This window comes from Thalassophryne amazonica, chromosome 17 (assembly GCF_902500255.1).
Source record: "Thalassophryne amazonica chromosome 17, fThaAma1.1, whole genome shotgun sequence".
Taxonomy (NCBI): domain Eukaryota; kingdom Metazoa; phylum Chordata; class Actinopteri; order Batrachoidiformes; family Batrachoididae; genus Thalassophryne; species Thalassophryne amazonica.
The window spans coordinates 11884106-11898348 of record NC_047119.1 but is presented as its reverse complement, the minus strand read 5'-3'; the positions used below and the strand labels follow the sequence as shown (position 1 = coordinate 11898348).

General features: G+C 40.9%; 1 protein-coding gene across 2 annotated transcripts in view; it reads right to left on the bottom strand.

The window, feature by feature from the left end:
• The window catches only part of ttll11 (tubulin tyrosine ligase-like family, member 11), a 76811-nt gene that overhangs the window by 44369 nt on the left and 18199 nt on the right, over positions 1 to 14243 (bottom strand). For both annotated transcript variants that reach the window (XM_034191669.1, XM_034191670.1), the window contains exon 3: positions 8244 to 8377. In XM_034191669.1, coding sequence (XP_034047560.1) covers positions 8244 to 8377 — 134 coding nt within the window. The remainder of the gene's footprint in view (positions 1 to 8243; positions 8378 to 14243) is intronic.

The following is a 14243-nucleotide window of genomic DNA, read 5'->3' as shown; positions in this document are numbered from 1 at the left end:
CAAAACATAAAATATTTTGTGCTGTTTGCAGTGAAATAGAAGTCAAAGTGAATGCAAAAATCACTGAAGGGTGTTTTGGTGCATTTTCCATACAGTTCCAACTTTTTTCCAATTTGTGGTTGCATATCACTTTCACATAACCTTTGATCTTGGGTGACTTTGAAACTTCAAACACAGTCACATCTGTTTATCTCTTGATCAAATATTCAGGCCACACAGATTCACATATTTTGGCATCACTTAATCACAAAGAATTAAACTTCATGAAATTAGTGTCAAATATGTCAGCTCCTGGTGTTTCGATCTTGAAGTGTGCTTTTTAGAATACCTCAGTTCCCAAACAGCAAACATGCCATGAATTAATTTTCTATTCTGTGCTGCTTTTTTCCATGTAAACGAGGTAAGTGTATCCCATTGTTAATTGTAAAATCAGAACAGATAGTTACGTGTCACCTGGAGGAAACTGTATACGGCATTTGTCTTTTCACTTAAAAGGTCATTTTGTGCTTTTCAGAAATTGTCCAAAATAAGCTGACTAAATTTATTTTGACATTAAAAACAGAGAACCAATAAGTAAATAAATAAATAAAATTCTGGAGTTTGAAACCATTTGGCCAGATAGACTTCAGCTTAATCAAAATAATGACACTACACTGCCTCCTGCTGGCCACAATGTGTAGGCACTTATTTCCATGAAGCACAGTTTATCTACCTCTGCATTCACACAAAAGCAAGTAGAAGCCAGCTGGAGCTATTTTCTCAAATGTCTGCGTCACTTTGAAGATAAAGGTTCAATTATTCTAACTGTATCACCCCCCCAAATTAAAAGTACACAAGAGCTGTGCACATACCAGAGTTCTGCACATCTACTGGCTCAGGAAGAGAGCAACTTATGATCTACAACCCCTGGCAAAAATTATGGAATCACCGGCCTCAGAGGATGTTCATTCAGTTGTTTAATTTTGTAGAAAAAAAGCAGATCACAGACATGACACAAAACTAAAGTCATTTCAAATGGCAACTTTCTGGCTTTAAGAAACACTATAAGAATCAAGAAAAAAAGATTGTGGCAGTCAGTAACGGTTACTTTTTTAGACCAAGCAGAGGAAAAAAATATGGAATCACTCAATTCTGAGGAATAAATTATGGAATCACCCTGTAAATTTTCATCCCCAAAACTAACACCTGCATCAAATCAGATCTGCTCGTTAGTCTGCATCTAAAAAGGAGTGAACACACCTTGGAGAGCTGTTGCACCAAGTGGACTGACATGAATCATGGCTCCAACACGAGAGATGTCAATTGAAACAAAGGAGAGGATTATCAAACTCTTAAAACTGGATTCAGGTCGAGACCCCGATGAGGACGACGAGCATGCAGATGAGCTTTCCTGAGACGGTTTCTGACAGTTTGTGCAGAAATTCTTTGGTTATGCAAACCGATTGTTTCAGCAGCTGTCCGAGTGGCTGGTCTCAGACGATCTTGGAGGTGAACATGCTGGATGTGGAGGTCCTGGGCTGGTGTGGTTACACGTGGTCTGCGGTTGTGAGGCTGGTTGGATGTACTGCTAAATTCTCTGAAACGCCTTTGGAGACGGCTTATGGTAGAGAAATGAACATTCAATACACGAGCAACAGCTCTGGTTGACATTCCTGCTGTCAACATGCCAATTGCACGCTCCCTTAAATCTTGCGACATCTGTGGCATTGTGCTGTGTGATAAAACTGCACCTTTCAGAGTGGCCTTTTATTGTGGACAGTCTAAGGCACACCTGTGCACTAATCATGGTGTCTAATCAGCATCTTGATATGGCACACCTGTGAGGTGGGATGGATTATCTCAGCAAAGGAGAAGTGCTCACTATCACAGATTTAGACTGGTTTGTGAACAATATTTGAGGGAAATGGTGATATTGTGTATGTGGAAAAAGGTTTAGATCTTTGAGTTCATCTCATACAAAATGGGAGCAAAACCAAAAGTGTTGCGTTTATATTTTTGTTGAGTGTATATATCAATAATAATAATAATAACAGAAACAACAATAACAATAGTAATAATAACTGATAATGCCACAATACAGTTTTAGAGAAACGGACAAAAAGAATCTGATAAACAAAACAGAAAATTTAAACCAACTAACAATGAACATGAATAAATATACAACCCCTGGCAATAATTATGGAATCACCGGCTTCGGAGGATGTTCATTCAGTTGTTTAATTTTGTAGAAAAAAAACACACCACAGACATGACACAGAACTAAAGTCATTTCAAATGGCAACTTTTTGGCTTTAAGAAACACTATAAGAAATCAAGAAAAAAAAATTGTGCCAGTCAGTAACAGTTACTTTTTTAGACCAATCAGAGGGAAAAAAAATATGGACTCACTCAATTCTGAGGAATAAATTATGGAATCACCCTGTAAATTTTCATCCCCAAAACTAATACCTGCATCAAATCAGAACTGCTCATTAGTCTGCATCTAAAAAGGAGTGATCACACCTTGGAGAGCTGTTGCACCAAGTGGACTGATATGAATCATGGCTCCAACACGAGAGATATCAATTGAAACAAAGGAGAGGATTATCAAACTCTTAAAAGAGGGTAAATCATCACACAATGTTGCAAAAGATGTTGGTTGTTCACAGTCAGCTGTGTCTAAACTCTGGACCAAATACAAACAACATGGGAAGGTTGTTAAAGGCAAACATACTGGTAGACCAAGGAAGACATCAAAACATCAAGACAGAAAACTTAAAGCAATATGTCTCAAAAATCAAAAATGCACAACAAAACAAATGAGGAACGAATGGGAGGAAACTGGAGTCAACGTCTGTGGCCGAACTGTAAGAAACCACCTAAAGGAAATGGGATTTACATACAGAAAAGCTAAACGAAAGCCATAATTAAAAACAAGGTTACAATGGGCTAAGGAAAAGCAATCGTGGACTGTGGATGACTGGATGAAAGTCATATTCAGTGATGAATCTCGAATCTGCATTGGGCAAGGTGATGATGCTGGAACTTTTGTTTGGTGCCGTTCCAATGAGATTTATAAAGATGACTGCCTGAAGAGAACATGTAAATTTCCACAGTCATTGATGATATGGGGCTGCATGTCAGGTAAAGTCACTGGGGAGATGGCTGTCATTACATCATCAATAAATGCACAAGTTTACGTTGATATTTTGGACAATTGAAAGGATGTTTGGGGATGATGAAATCATTTTTCAAGATGATAATGCATCTTGCCATAGAGCAAAAACTGTGAAAACATTCCTTGCAAAAAGACACATAGGGTCAATGTCATGGCATAGGGTCAATATCAACGAGCAGATGTGATTTGATGCAGGTGTTAGTTTTGGGGATGAAAATTTACAGGGTGAGTCCATAATTTTTTCTTCAGAATTGAGTGATTCCATATTTTTTTCCTCTGCTTGGTCTAAAAAAGTAACAGTTACTGACTGCCACAATCTTTTTTCTTGATTTCTTATAGTGTTTCTTAAAGCCAGAAAGTTGCCATTTGAAATGACTTTAGTTTTGTGTCATGTCTGTGATCTGCTTTTTTTCTACAAAATTAAACAACTGAATGAACATCCTCCGAGGCCGGTGATTCCATAATTTTTGCCAGGGGTTGTACTTCAATGTCCTCAGAAGAACATTTTTTCACCCTCATCGTGGGACTCAGATTTGTACTAGACTTTATCAGAAGTGCAGCTACATGCAATGACATTTGTGTTTGTGGGTCTTCTGCCTTCAAGGCTGACAGACATTTGGAAGAGCTTATAAGGCTCCTAGACAGAGGCGTCTGGTTAATGCTGACATCACTGCAGAAGATCAAATGTCCAAGTCCTCAGAGTCCTAGTGCTTCAGGTCTTACTGTATGCTTTTGAGTTTTAGGCACTAACCAGTGAAGTAAGGTAATGCCTCAATGTCTCTGGTAGTAGGTCTCTTTGAAGAATCCTTGGGTACCACTGGAACGAGTTTGTGTCAAAGGAACCATTGCTTATGGAGACTCAGATGAGAAGAATTGGCCACGCTGTTACGCTTCTCTGGGCATGATCTACCATGCAGGTGCTTCAGTGTGGTGGACCTACATATCACCTGGCTGTGGCAGATAGAGGACTACTTTCAAGAGGTGGGATGGCCCCCCATCACCAAAAGCGCCCCATTTTCGTGCCCCCGAACATTAATAGATTAATGTTGTTTATTTCGCAATGCCATCACAAACTCCCGTGAGATTGGGTTGGGCACGGGTCAGAAAGATTAAGTCTGGCTTGGCTTGCGTTTCCATCGCCAGCTGAACCCTTTTGTCTGGTAGGTAGGTAGGTCACTGTAGATGTTGACCTGCAGGATGGTATCCAGATTTCAGATTTTGTGGCCATTTAAATTTAACACTGAAAATCCCATTTAATGTATATTTTATATCTTAATCAAACGTGCCCCAATCACTCTCATATTTGACAGTGAGGTGCAGACTGGCACTCACTATCACCTGACAAAGTTTGATCCGGATCTGATCAGGATTGTGGATTTTGTGGACATTTGCATTTAGCATTGAAAAGCCCATTTGGTGTACATTTTTGCATTATATCTCAATCAAGTGTCTCAGTCACTCTCATTTGTAGCAAAGACTTGAAAACTGGCACTCAATGAATAGACCAAGTTTGAGCCACATTTGATCCATATTGCGGATTTAGTGGATATGTGATTTTAACATTGAAAAGCCCTTTTGATCTATACTTTGTGTTAAATTTTAGCTTACAAAAAACCACTTCTAACAGGACTTTGACCATGAAAATTTCTTCCGCGGTAAAAATTTGTGATATTGGAAACTAGTGTTGGTGGAGGTCTGCGCTCTACGAGCATGGTGCTCTAGTTTTCTTGTTGCGCCACAAAGCGCTAGCATCCTCTGGTTAAAACTGAGAAATGCACTGGGAGCAGACAAACACAGAGGGACTTATTTTAAAATGCTACATTTCTTCAGCCACAACAAGGAACTACAGTACTTTCAGACATCGTTTCCCAAAATCAAGATGCTTTATGTGGATGTGGATACATTTTCCTCAGGCTATGATGATGAATCCAACTGAAACAATGTCACAGGTAAGTTTAAGACTTTATATTTACTCAGTGTGAGAATTTTTTTAATATGTGAAACAGTCTGAACTGGTCACATGACTGCAGCTTTCAGTTGTTGAGCCAAATGTTGTGTGGGCCGCTGAAGAGGAGGTACTGCTGGCCCACCACCACCAGAGGGAGCCCTGCCTGGAGTGCGGGCTCCAGGCACCAGAGGGCGCCGCCGCCCCACAGGAGCAGCCTCGGTAACAGCTGTCACCCATCACCTGAGACAGCTGACGGCAATCATCAGTGGGGTATATCAGCAGGACGGCATCTCCACCTCATCGCCAAGATATCGTTTCTACCGGAGAGGTAATATATCGAAGCAAACAGAGAACATATTTTTGACTGAGCCAGTTTATTGGATTACTGTTCCAACGAGAGGTGGAGGTACCTTTCCTGCCGTTCGGAGTTCTGGGTGCAAACGCGCCCCCATCTAACTGTTCTGTTTTTCCTCGCCAGCAGTACCAGGTCCGACACGCGGAGGCAGTGGCCACCTGGGAGTTCGGGACTTGGCGGCTCCAGTATTCCCGGGGTCCTGTGGCGGAGGAAGCCGTGTGGTTCCGGTCTTACCTTGGAGAGGCGTCTCCTATCTTCGAGCCTGCCCACACGACACTTTTGTGAATTGACTGTTGTCCATTTCTGTAATTGGTTGTATTCGTTGTGCACATTCACAACAGTAAAGCGTTGTTATTTTGACTTACTCCATTGTCCGTTCATTTGCGCCCCCTGTTGTGGGTCCGTGTTCCTACACTTTCCCAACACCAAACACTGGACTGCATCAATGGATGCATTTTGACTTCAGAGTAACTTTTGTAAAGTTTGTTAACAATCACATAACTTACCGACTACTTCTGGCCCATGTATGTGGGATGCACGATGTATGAGCCATATGTTGGCATGCATCGAAAATACTGTGCATGCCCAAAATCTTTCAACAAACGCGCCGTACTACAATGTATACCAATACACTTCAATGCGCTTCATGCTCTTAACTTAGACAAAACATACCCATAACGTATTAGATGTATTCCAGTGTATTCGGTGTATGTTTAATAAGTCAGCATAAATTGTCAAGGAATGACAATCAGAACTATAACAAAAGTCACGGATAATCCGCTTAAACTCAATTGTGTATTAAAGATGACCAGAAGACACTAAGAATTAGGTAGGTTGATTCTATCATCTAAGGACACTTCGCAAAAGACTGCTGATGAAATCCACACTCCATATTTGTATTTCTAAAATTTTAGTGAATTTCAGGAGAGCAAGTTGGCAAAAGAAACTGTATTCTATGAATGTTTCTTCACATGTACTACACACCAGTGACGTGCGGTGAGGTTGATGGCTGGTGAGGCACTGACTTCATCACAATCAGTTTTAAATACATATGAAGCTCACAGAGTAGTTTATTCACTGTTTGATTGGCAGCAGTTAACGGGTTATATTTAAAATCTCATATCAGCATTCTTTCTGCATACAAACTGTAGCACACAAAAAGCACAGTTAACTAAAAAAAAAATTATGTTATTACCTTTACTTATAAATAAAGTCCCTGTGCCGCTCCTTCTGAACAAAAGCATCGATGACTTGCTTGTGGAAGTTTTCCTTATCTTCCTTCAGTTTTAAAAGTCTCTCTGTCTCAGTGGAGATCACTGCCAGGGAAAAAGTCATCCTTCATCAGTCCTGTTCTGACTCTGTTTTCTGCCTCTTCTGGCTTTGAATCTGAGTGGTCGACTGCTCGTCTGTGATGCCATTTCTTTGTAAATTCTTCAGGTCACAATATCCCATCTGAGACACTGTCACAAGTTGAGAAAATAAGGCAGGAAAAGCAGAAAAAGGCAGTTCCTTGCTGGACGTCCACACAGCCAGACACTTTAGTGTGTCCCACTGCGTTTGAAAACAGTGGCTCTTCTGTTGTCTGAAGCAAACCTTTCAGCTCCGGTCTTTGATCGTCCTTTAATTATTACCTCCTGCTTCGATTGAAAGTCCAGTTTAGAAAACTGTTTCAGTATGGATATGTAATTCTCCATTCTGAAACTATAGTCCAGGCAAGAGGGAAAAAAATGAACGGCTACTCTCGTAACTTGTTGTCACTTATTCTGCAGCTGAGCAGTTGCTGCAAGAAGAATCCCTGGGATCACTAGTGCCCCCTACCATGGGGCAGGAGAAATGCGTGCCTCACTTGGTGCGTCTTTGCAGCAGTTCTGTGATTGCTCAGCACACGAAACATGTTACACACACATACAGCTGTTGACAAAAAATACTGCACATTATGTACATCAGCTAAACTATGGAATTTAAGTTCATACAGCGAAGTGTTTGACCATTTTAACAGCAACATACAGAGAGACAGTGTTTGCGCAATCCAAGGTGAGGCACTGCTGGCTGCTGCCTCAACACACGTATCTTCTCAGTATTTGAATGGCAAATGTGAAAATTCAGTGATTTTGAATAAAAAAAAAAAAAATCATCTAAAACTGGTGACGGTAAAAGGAAAACAAGTTTATAGTATAAATCACTGGATAAATCTAAAGATTTATTTGTTCATTTTACATTTTTTCTTACCATGATGAGAGGTGAGGCTGTGCCTCACCTGACTGCATGTCACTGCCACACACACATCCACTCCACATTGGTTTTATTCCTGTGACCCACATCAGTTGTATTATTTATGAAACCGATAATTTGGCTGCTTGCCTGATCTAACTACAGTCTACTGGACTGGACCTTAGTGACGTGCCTGGGGTCCTCCAGCACCGTTTACTCTCCATTTCACACTGCTTTACTCACTCACAATGAACTAAATCAGGTGTGTTCTGTAGTTCAACCACTTGTAACGGGCTGAATACACCAGAAGTAGCTCAGTTGAGCAAACAGAAATGGAAAATATGCAGTACTTTTTGATCCAGAAGAGCAGGTCTAAAATACAAAAAAAAACTCCATTACTTTATGTTATTCAAATCATGGGAAGAAAAAATAATTTCAAGACAAAAAAAAAAAACAAAAAAAAAAAACAAAAAACGTTTCTTCCAAATTTCTGCAATTTTGGAAAAATACTCATGCTTGATTTTACAACTATCACAGTTGCTTCACACCACAAAAAAAAAAAGTGTGCATACCTGTGCAGAAAACTGCTGGTACTCTTCAGGTAGGATCCAGGAACGGGGATAGAAGTCATACTCCTCTGGGAACAGCTCCTGCATAGTTCTCACTGCCCGGCTCAGGTTGATCTTCCTCAGCATTTCCATCATACCTGCAATAAACAAAGGACTGTTCATACAGAGCAGGCTGACAACATACATAGAAATTACATTCAGAATATAATTTACAAATGCAGCTGTGTTTAGCGCTTGCAAATATATACTGAAAGAAAAAATTCCAATTTCAAAAGCAAGAAAACTGAGGCAAAACTGTGTGCAACATTAAAGGAGGGGTTTTTTTTTTTTTTTTTATCCCAATAACATATGGGGTTCCGCTCCAATTTTGACAAAACTGAATTATGGGCTGGTGCAGCAAACAGAGCATCCATGTGCTAAATTTAAGTCAAATTTGTCAAGGAGCAGTCAGGGACAGTTCCAAAATCCTCAGTGTTATCAATATACAAATATACAAAGCTATATAGTTATTACTTTACAGAGGAAAACTCTGATATCCTGATGCAATAAAAGCAGATGGTCATGTCACTGAGTGTGGTCAACTTGAGGTTTCTTCCTGGTAAATTGTGTTTTCATTGCTAGTGTCGCTAAGTGTTGACTCATGGGATGTTGTTTTGAAACACAAGGTTCGGTCAGATCGGCACACAGAAATGATCACACAGACTGCATTTTGCTAGAATAAAAAGGCGTATATTTATTCCCCACAAAAGCAGTTACATCAAACACAAGTGGTTGCAGCGCATTTTTCTCTTACCGTGACGCCTTTAAGGTGGAGAGCCAACACCTTCAGCAGAGTGCGCCTGTCAACCGGCTGGGCGTTCGTACGTTAACCCGCAGCAGACTCTGTTGAAGCATGGTTCTACTCCCTCTTTTCTAGTGTGTCCGCGAAGGGAGGGTGAGTGGCCAACTCAACCTCCCTGGCGCACATAATTTCTTTAATCAACAGGCATCTGAAAGTTATTTCAAAGATATAATAAAAGCAGTTCTTCACTCCCAGTCGTTAGTGGCTACGAAAACAAAGTCGTGCTATCAGTGTAATAATAACAAGTACATCCAGCTCTTCGCTCCCAGTTCAGACTGACCCCAGAGTGCTAAAACAAAATTAAATTCTCAGGGTTACGTTAAGACAGGTGCAAAACAGCACAATAACATTTATTATACATTCCACTCTTGGTGTTTTGCACCAGTCAATTTATGTAACCACCAACAGATTCAGGTAAGGCTGGGCTCCAGCCTATTCCAACGATTATGTCCTGCCATAGCATTTCCCACATTTCTTCTAGTGATTCACAAACAAAATTTTGAGTAATATAGTCGTGATTATACCTGTCCCAAACAATATACTCATACAAAACCCGATTTACTCCAAAAGGATCATGAATTAACAGTGTCAATTTCATCGCATTCGTTGAAATATTACCCATTCCACCTCTCGCCTTAAACGTATAACATAGATACATGTAAAAGTGTTACAAAAAGTCATCACACATATTGCTATAATTAATAGTATCAAAGGTGGCACTAAGGTACTCCTGGCAGTGACAGACATCCCTGAAAAGATATCCCACCAATGATGTGCTGATGCTTGCTGTACTAATTTTGCCACATGTTTTACCCGGTCACTAGCTATCAATGTAGACACCATGAGACTGGAGATGTTGGACGTAAGTGACTCTATTAATTGCTGAATTTCCGTAGATTGTTCCAATGCGCATTTGAAACGCTCCAGGGAAAGACTCCATGGGGAATGCAATACATCCCATTGTACCGAAGTCAGCCGACTTGATACAGAATAATTAGTCAAACGATACGTCCGGTCTCCCCAATGCCATAAGTGCACATTGTTCAGGCAGCCAGTAAACGGAACCGAAGGTACTTGTGAATTATTTTTCATTGTTGCAACACACAGAGCATGTGGGCCAATCTGCCACAACATTTCTCTTGGTGTTTCCCTAGTCCAGTCACAAAGTACAACCTCTGAGTCGGTTAGACATGGATTGGCATATCCCGTTTGCAGCACACAGGCCATACCTTATCTGTTTTGTCACACATTTTGGTATCAAAAGTCATATTAGTTTTTGGTTCTAACCACTCTCCATCCATATGCAAGAACCAATAGCCATTAGTCGTTATCACAGGTAACACTTGATATTTACAAACAACCTTTGGTTGTGTCACATTGTACTGGGTCCAATACCCAGTACATACTGTTTCATTACATTGTGTATATTCTGGATGTAGCTTTAACCATAAGGTGTTGCTAATGTTCCAAATCCTTCTCCAATCATGATAGCTCCCTGTAGTAACTATTCGCTGAAATCTTTCCCTTTGAGCCTCTGCATGAATGGTTTGTAATGTACATGCTGTCCAATTTCCCATATGCAAAATATTTTTAAATGCATCATAAGTTTCATTCCATAATTTCAATTGCCATTGAAAACTTTTTTGCCATAAATTAGCATTTTGTAATTGCCCCACCAATGTGGTTGGTAACCACTCTCCAACCTGATGGAGCGCTTGAGACGAATATTGTCCAGTATTAGATAGCATTGTTCTAGTTACCTCATTATCTACTGTATTCGACACCCCCAGGACAGTTCCTGTTCCTCCTAATAGAGTGTCATACCACGCCCTTTGACGTCTTCTGCAAATTGGAATTTTTGGAAAGGTAACTTACCAATATACCTTCGTTTTTATTGTGGCCTGTGCCAAATAAGTACAAGTATCAATCAAAGGTGCAACCTGGGTTTGTGTTGCCTTAGCCTCTGTTGGTAGTACCCACAGCATGTACAGGAATGATCTCCTCCCTTTAATTTCAGTACTATTACTGAGCATTACTTTACTCCACGGTTTAATAGTCCAGGTGGTTCCACTGACATTACTACACGATTTACTTGTCATATTAAACACACACATGTTCACTCTAGCATTAAGAGTGACATTACATCCCATAGTAAATACTGGTATATGGTGTCTGGCAAAACAGTTCACACATCGCCATAGTTTGCAATTACTGGTGCAGGTGTAATCATCTTGCATTCTGTTGTTGGCGGAGTTCTTCCATCCTGTTTGGAACAATGGTATCTCTTCAAGTTCGTTTCCTTCCATCATCCCAGCAGCTGGAGACCATGGCACCACCTACAAGGAGGAGTATGACCCAGCAGCCGACACCTCCAATCCCGGGCTTCCACTGGTTGCCATAGCGACGCCCGCCTCTTGTGGTCCTCGATCGGCCCGATCAGCAACTCCCAGCAGGGCATCAATCCGAGCCTAGACAACACAAGTGTAACTACGGGTAGAATGACAACTATTAGTCTTCTCTTACATAACACTTTGATACAGGCACATTTATCCATTTTTCTTCACCCTGATAGAGTATACTAAACAGTTGCATCATTCCCTTGAGCTATAATTTCTGCCGCCTTAGGCGGTTCCGTTAGGTTGTTTCACCCAAACTTTGGCACCTGCTGATCTGAGGAACCAAAACCTTGTGTTCCTCGTGTAGTTATTACTACGGGTTTTGGTATCTCCTGTACCAACCCCATTCACAGGGTTTAATTATTAGCAATTTTGTCCCCTTTGTTCAATATCAGGGGTTGTTCTCCAAATAATCGACAAACCACTCCAATCTCACCTTGATAATCTGCATCTATCACTCCGGCCTGAATAGTCAGCCCTTTAAGTGATAGACCACTGCGTGGCAGGACGTGCCCATATGTGCCCTTCGGACACTGTAGGCCTAGCCCTGTTTTTACCACTTGAATTTTATCAGGTACCAATGTGACAGTAGTCAATGTTCTTAAGTCTAGTCCTGCTGAGCCTGGAGTTGCTCTGACAGGTAATTCTGCTTGTGGATCAATTTTCCACATTTTGATGCTTTCTGTAGTATGCTCTATCATTTCTCCTGAAATCATTCTTATCAAGGGTGTGGATCCTGACCCTAAAGGTCGATTGTTCAGCTGATCCACAGCAGTGGTCAAATCCTGTTTCCATTGTCGCATAGTGCGATCTTTTGACAGCTTCCGTAGGGTCTCTTTAAGAAGCCCGTTCATTCGCTCTATTAACCCCGCCGCTTGCGGGTAATAGGGAATATGATAAATCCATTCAACATGATGTTCTTGGGCCCACTCTTTCACTTTATTTCCTGTAAAATGAGTACTGGCAAACCATAATACTGCTGTATTATTTTCAAACACTTAAGTGTGGCCATTTGATTTGCAAATTTACATGGATGCACTACCAAGACCCCAGAAAATGTATCTACAGCAGTGCATGCATGTCTACATCCCTTAGACATGGGCAGTGGTCCAATAAAATCTAACTGCCAAATTTGACCAGGACTTTTTCCACGATTTAACTGCCCATGCAAATGTTGAGGAACACCCTTCCGGTGGTGTTGACATTGTTCACACTCAGTGATTGCTGTTTTCACATCATCCAATTTTAGATCAATACCTCGATCTCTGGCCCATTTTAGGGTACCTTGAACCCCCCAATGTCCTGCTTTGACATGAGCCCATCTAGCCAATCCTGGGCTGGATTGTCTTAATTCAATCATTACTTTTACTAATTGATCTGCAGCTTTATTATATAAAGCTTCTGAGTCTGTCCATTAGTGTGTGCATCTACATGCATCACAGTAATAGGAATTGTTTTAGCCTTTTCCCAAATGTCTTCCCACAATTCTCTTCCAAACTTCTTTAGAATGTATTTTCCAATTAGTGGCATGCCATGTAGGCATCCAGGTAAGTAGTCCTTGGGTCACTGACCATGAGTCTGTATAAATATGGAGGCCCTGTGGTCCTCCCTGCATGACCACCATATGCACGGCCTTCAACCCCGCCCACTGACTGCTTTTTCCTTCTCCTAATTCTTCCAGAGACTGACCTAATTGTGGGTTAAAAGCTCCTGCTTTCCATCGCCTTTTTCCTGCTTGATATTGACAGGAACCATCAGTAAACCATGCTCGACTTTTCTCATCATCTGACAAATCATCCCACCTTTTTCCTGCTTTAACAGGAAATTCCTCCAATGGTTGAACTTCAAAAGGTTCCTCATCTTCCTCAGGAGCATCAGCTACTTGTTCATGCAGCAATGACACCCCTTTTTCACCTGGTTTTACACGCTCTGACACATACCATTTCCATTTTATCACACTAGCCTCCTGAGCTGTCCCTATTCGGTGAGTGGTGGGATTACTCATCACCCATGAGAGAATAGGTATCTGTGTCCTCATCATTACTTCATGTCCCACCGTTTGTGATTCAGTTTCAATCAACGCCCATAGCATGCTAAAAGCTGTTTTTCAAAAGGTGTATAACGCATACCTGCGTCCGGGAGTTTTCTCGACCAGAATCCTAAAGGTTTTCGTATCCTGTTTTGTTTTTGCCATAAGCTCCAATTAGCATAATCATTTAGAGCAGACACTTGAAGTTCTACTGGTCCTGATTGCATTTTTCCTAAGGACACAGCTTGTTGTATGGCTTCCTTTGCCATATCAAATGAGCATTGTTGTTCCTCTCCCCATACAAACTCTTCTTTTTTTCTAGTGCATCGATATAAAGGCTGCAAATCTGTCCTAAATGTTGGAATATGATGTCTCCAAAATCCAAATAAACCAATATATCGTTGTGCATCTGTCTTACTGTGAGGTACTGGAAAGTTAGCTATTCTCTCTTTAGCTTTTGTGTGATTTCCCTCTCTCCTTTATTCCAAACTATTCCTAAGAATTTCACTGTTTGAGCTGGTCCCTGAATCTTTGCTGGATTAATTTCCCAGCCAAATGATTTCATATGAGTCACTAATTTTCGGTAGATATTCCACTACTTCTGCTTCTGTATCTCCTTGAAGCATAATGTCATCAATGTAATGTGAGATCATCATTCTCATTGGAACCTGGAACTGTTCCAAATGCTCCGCCACCACTCTATGACAAATAGTGGACTGTGTAAATATCCTTGTGGC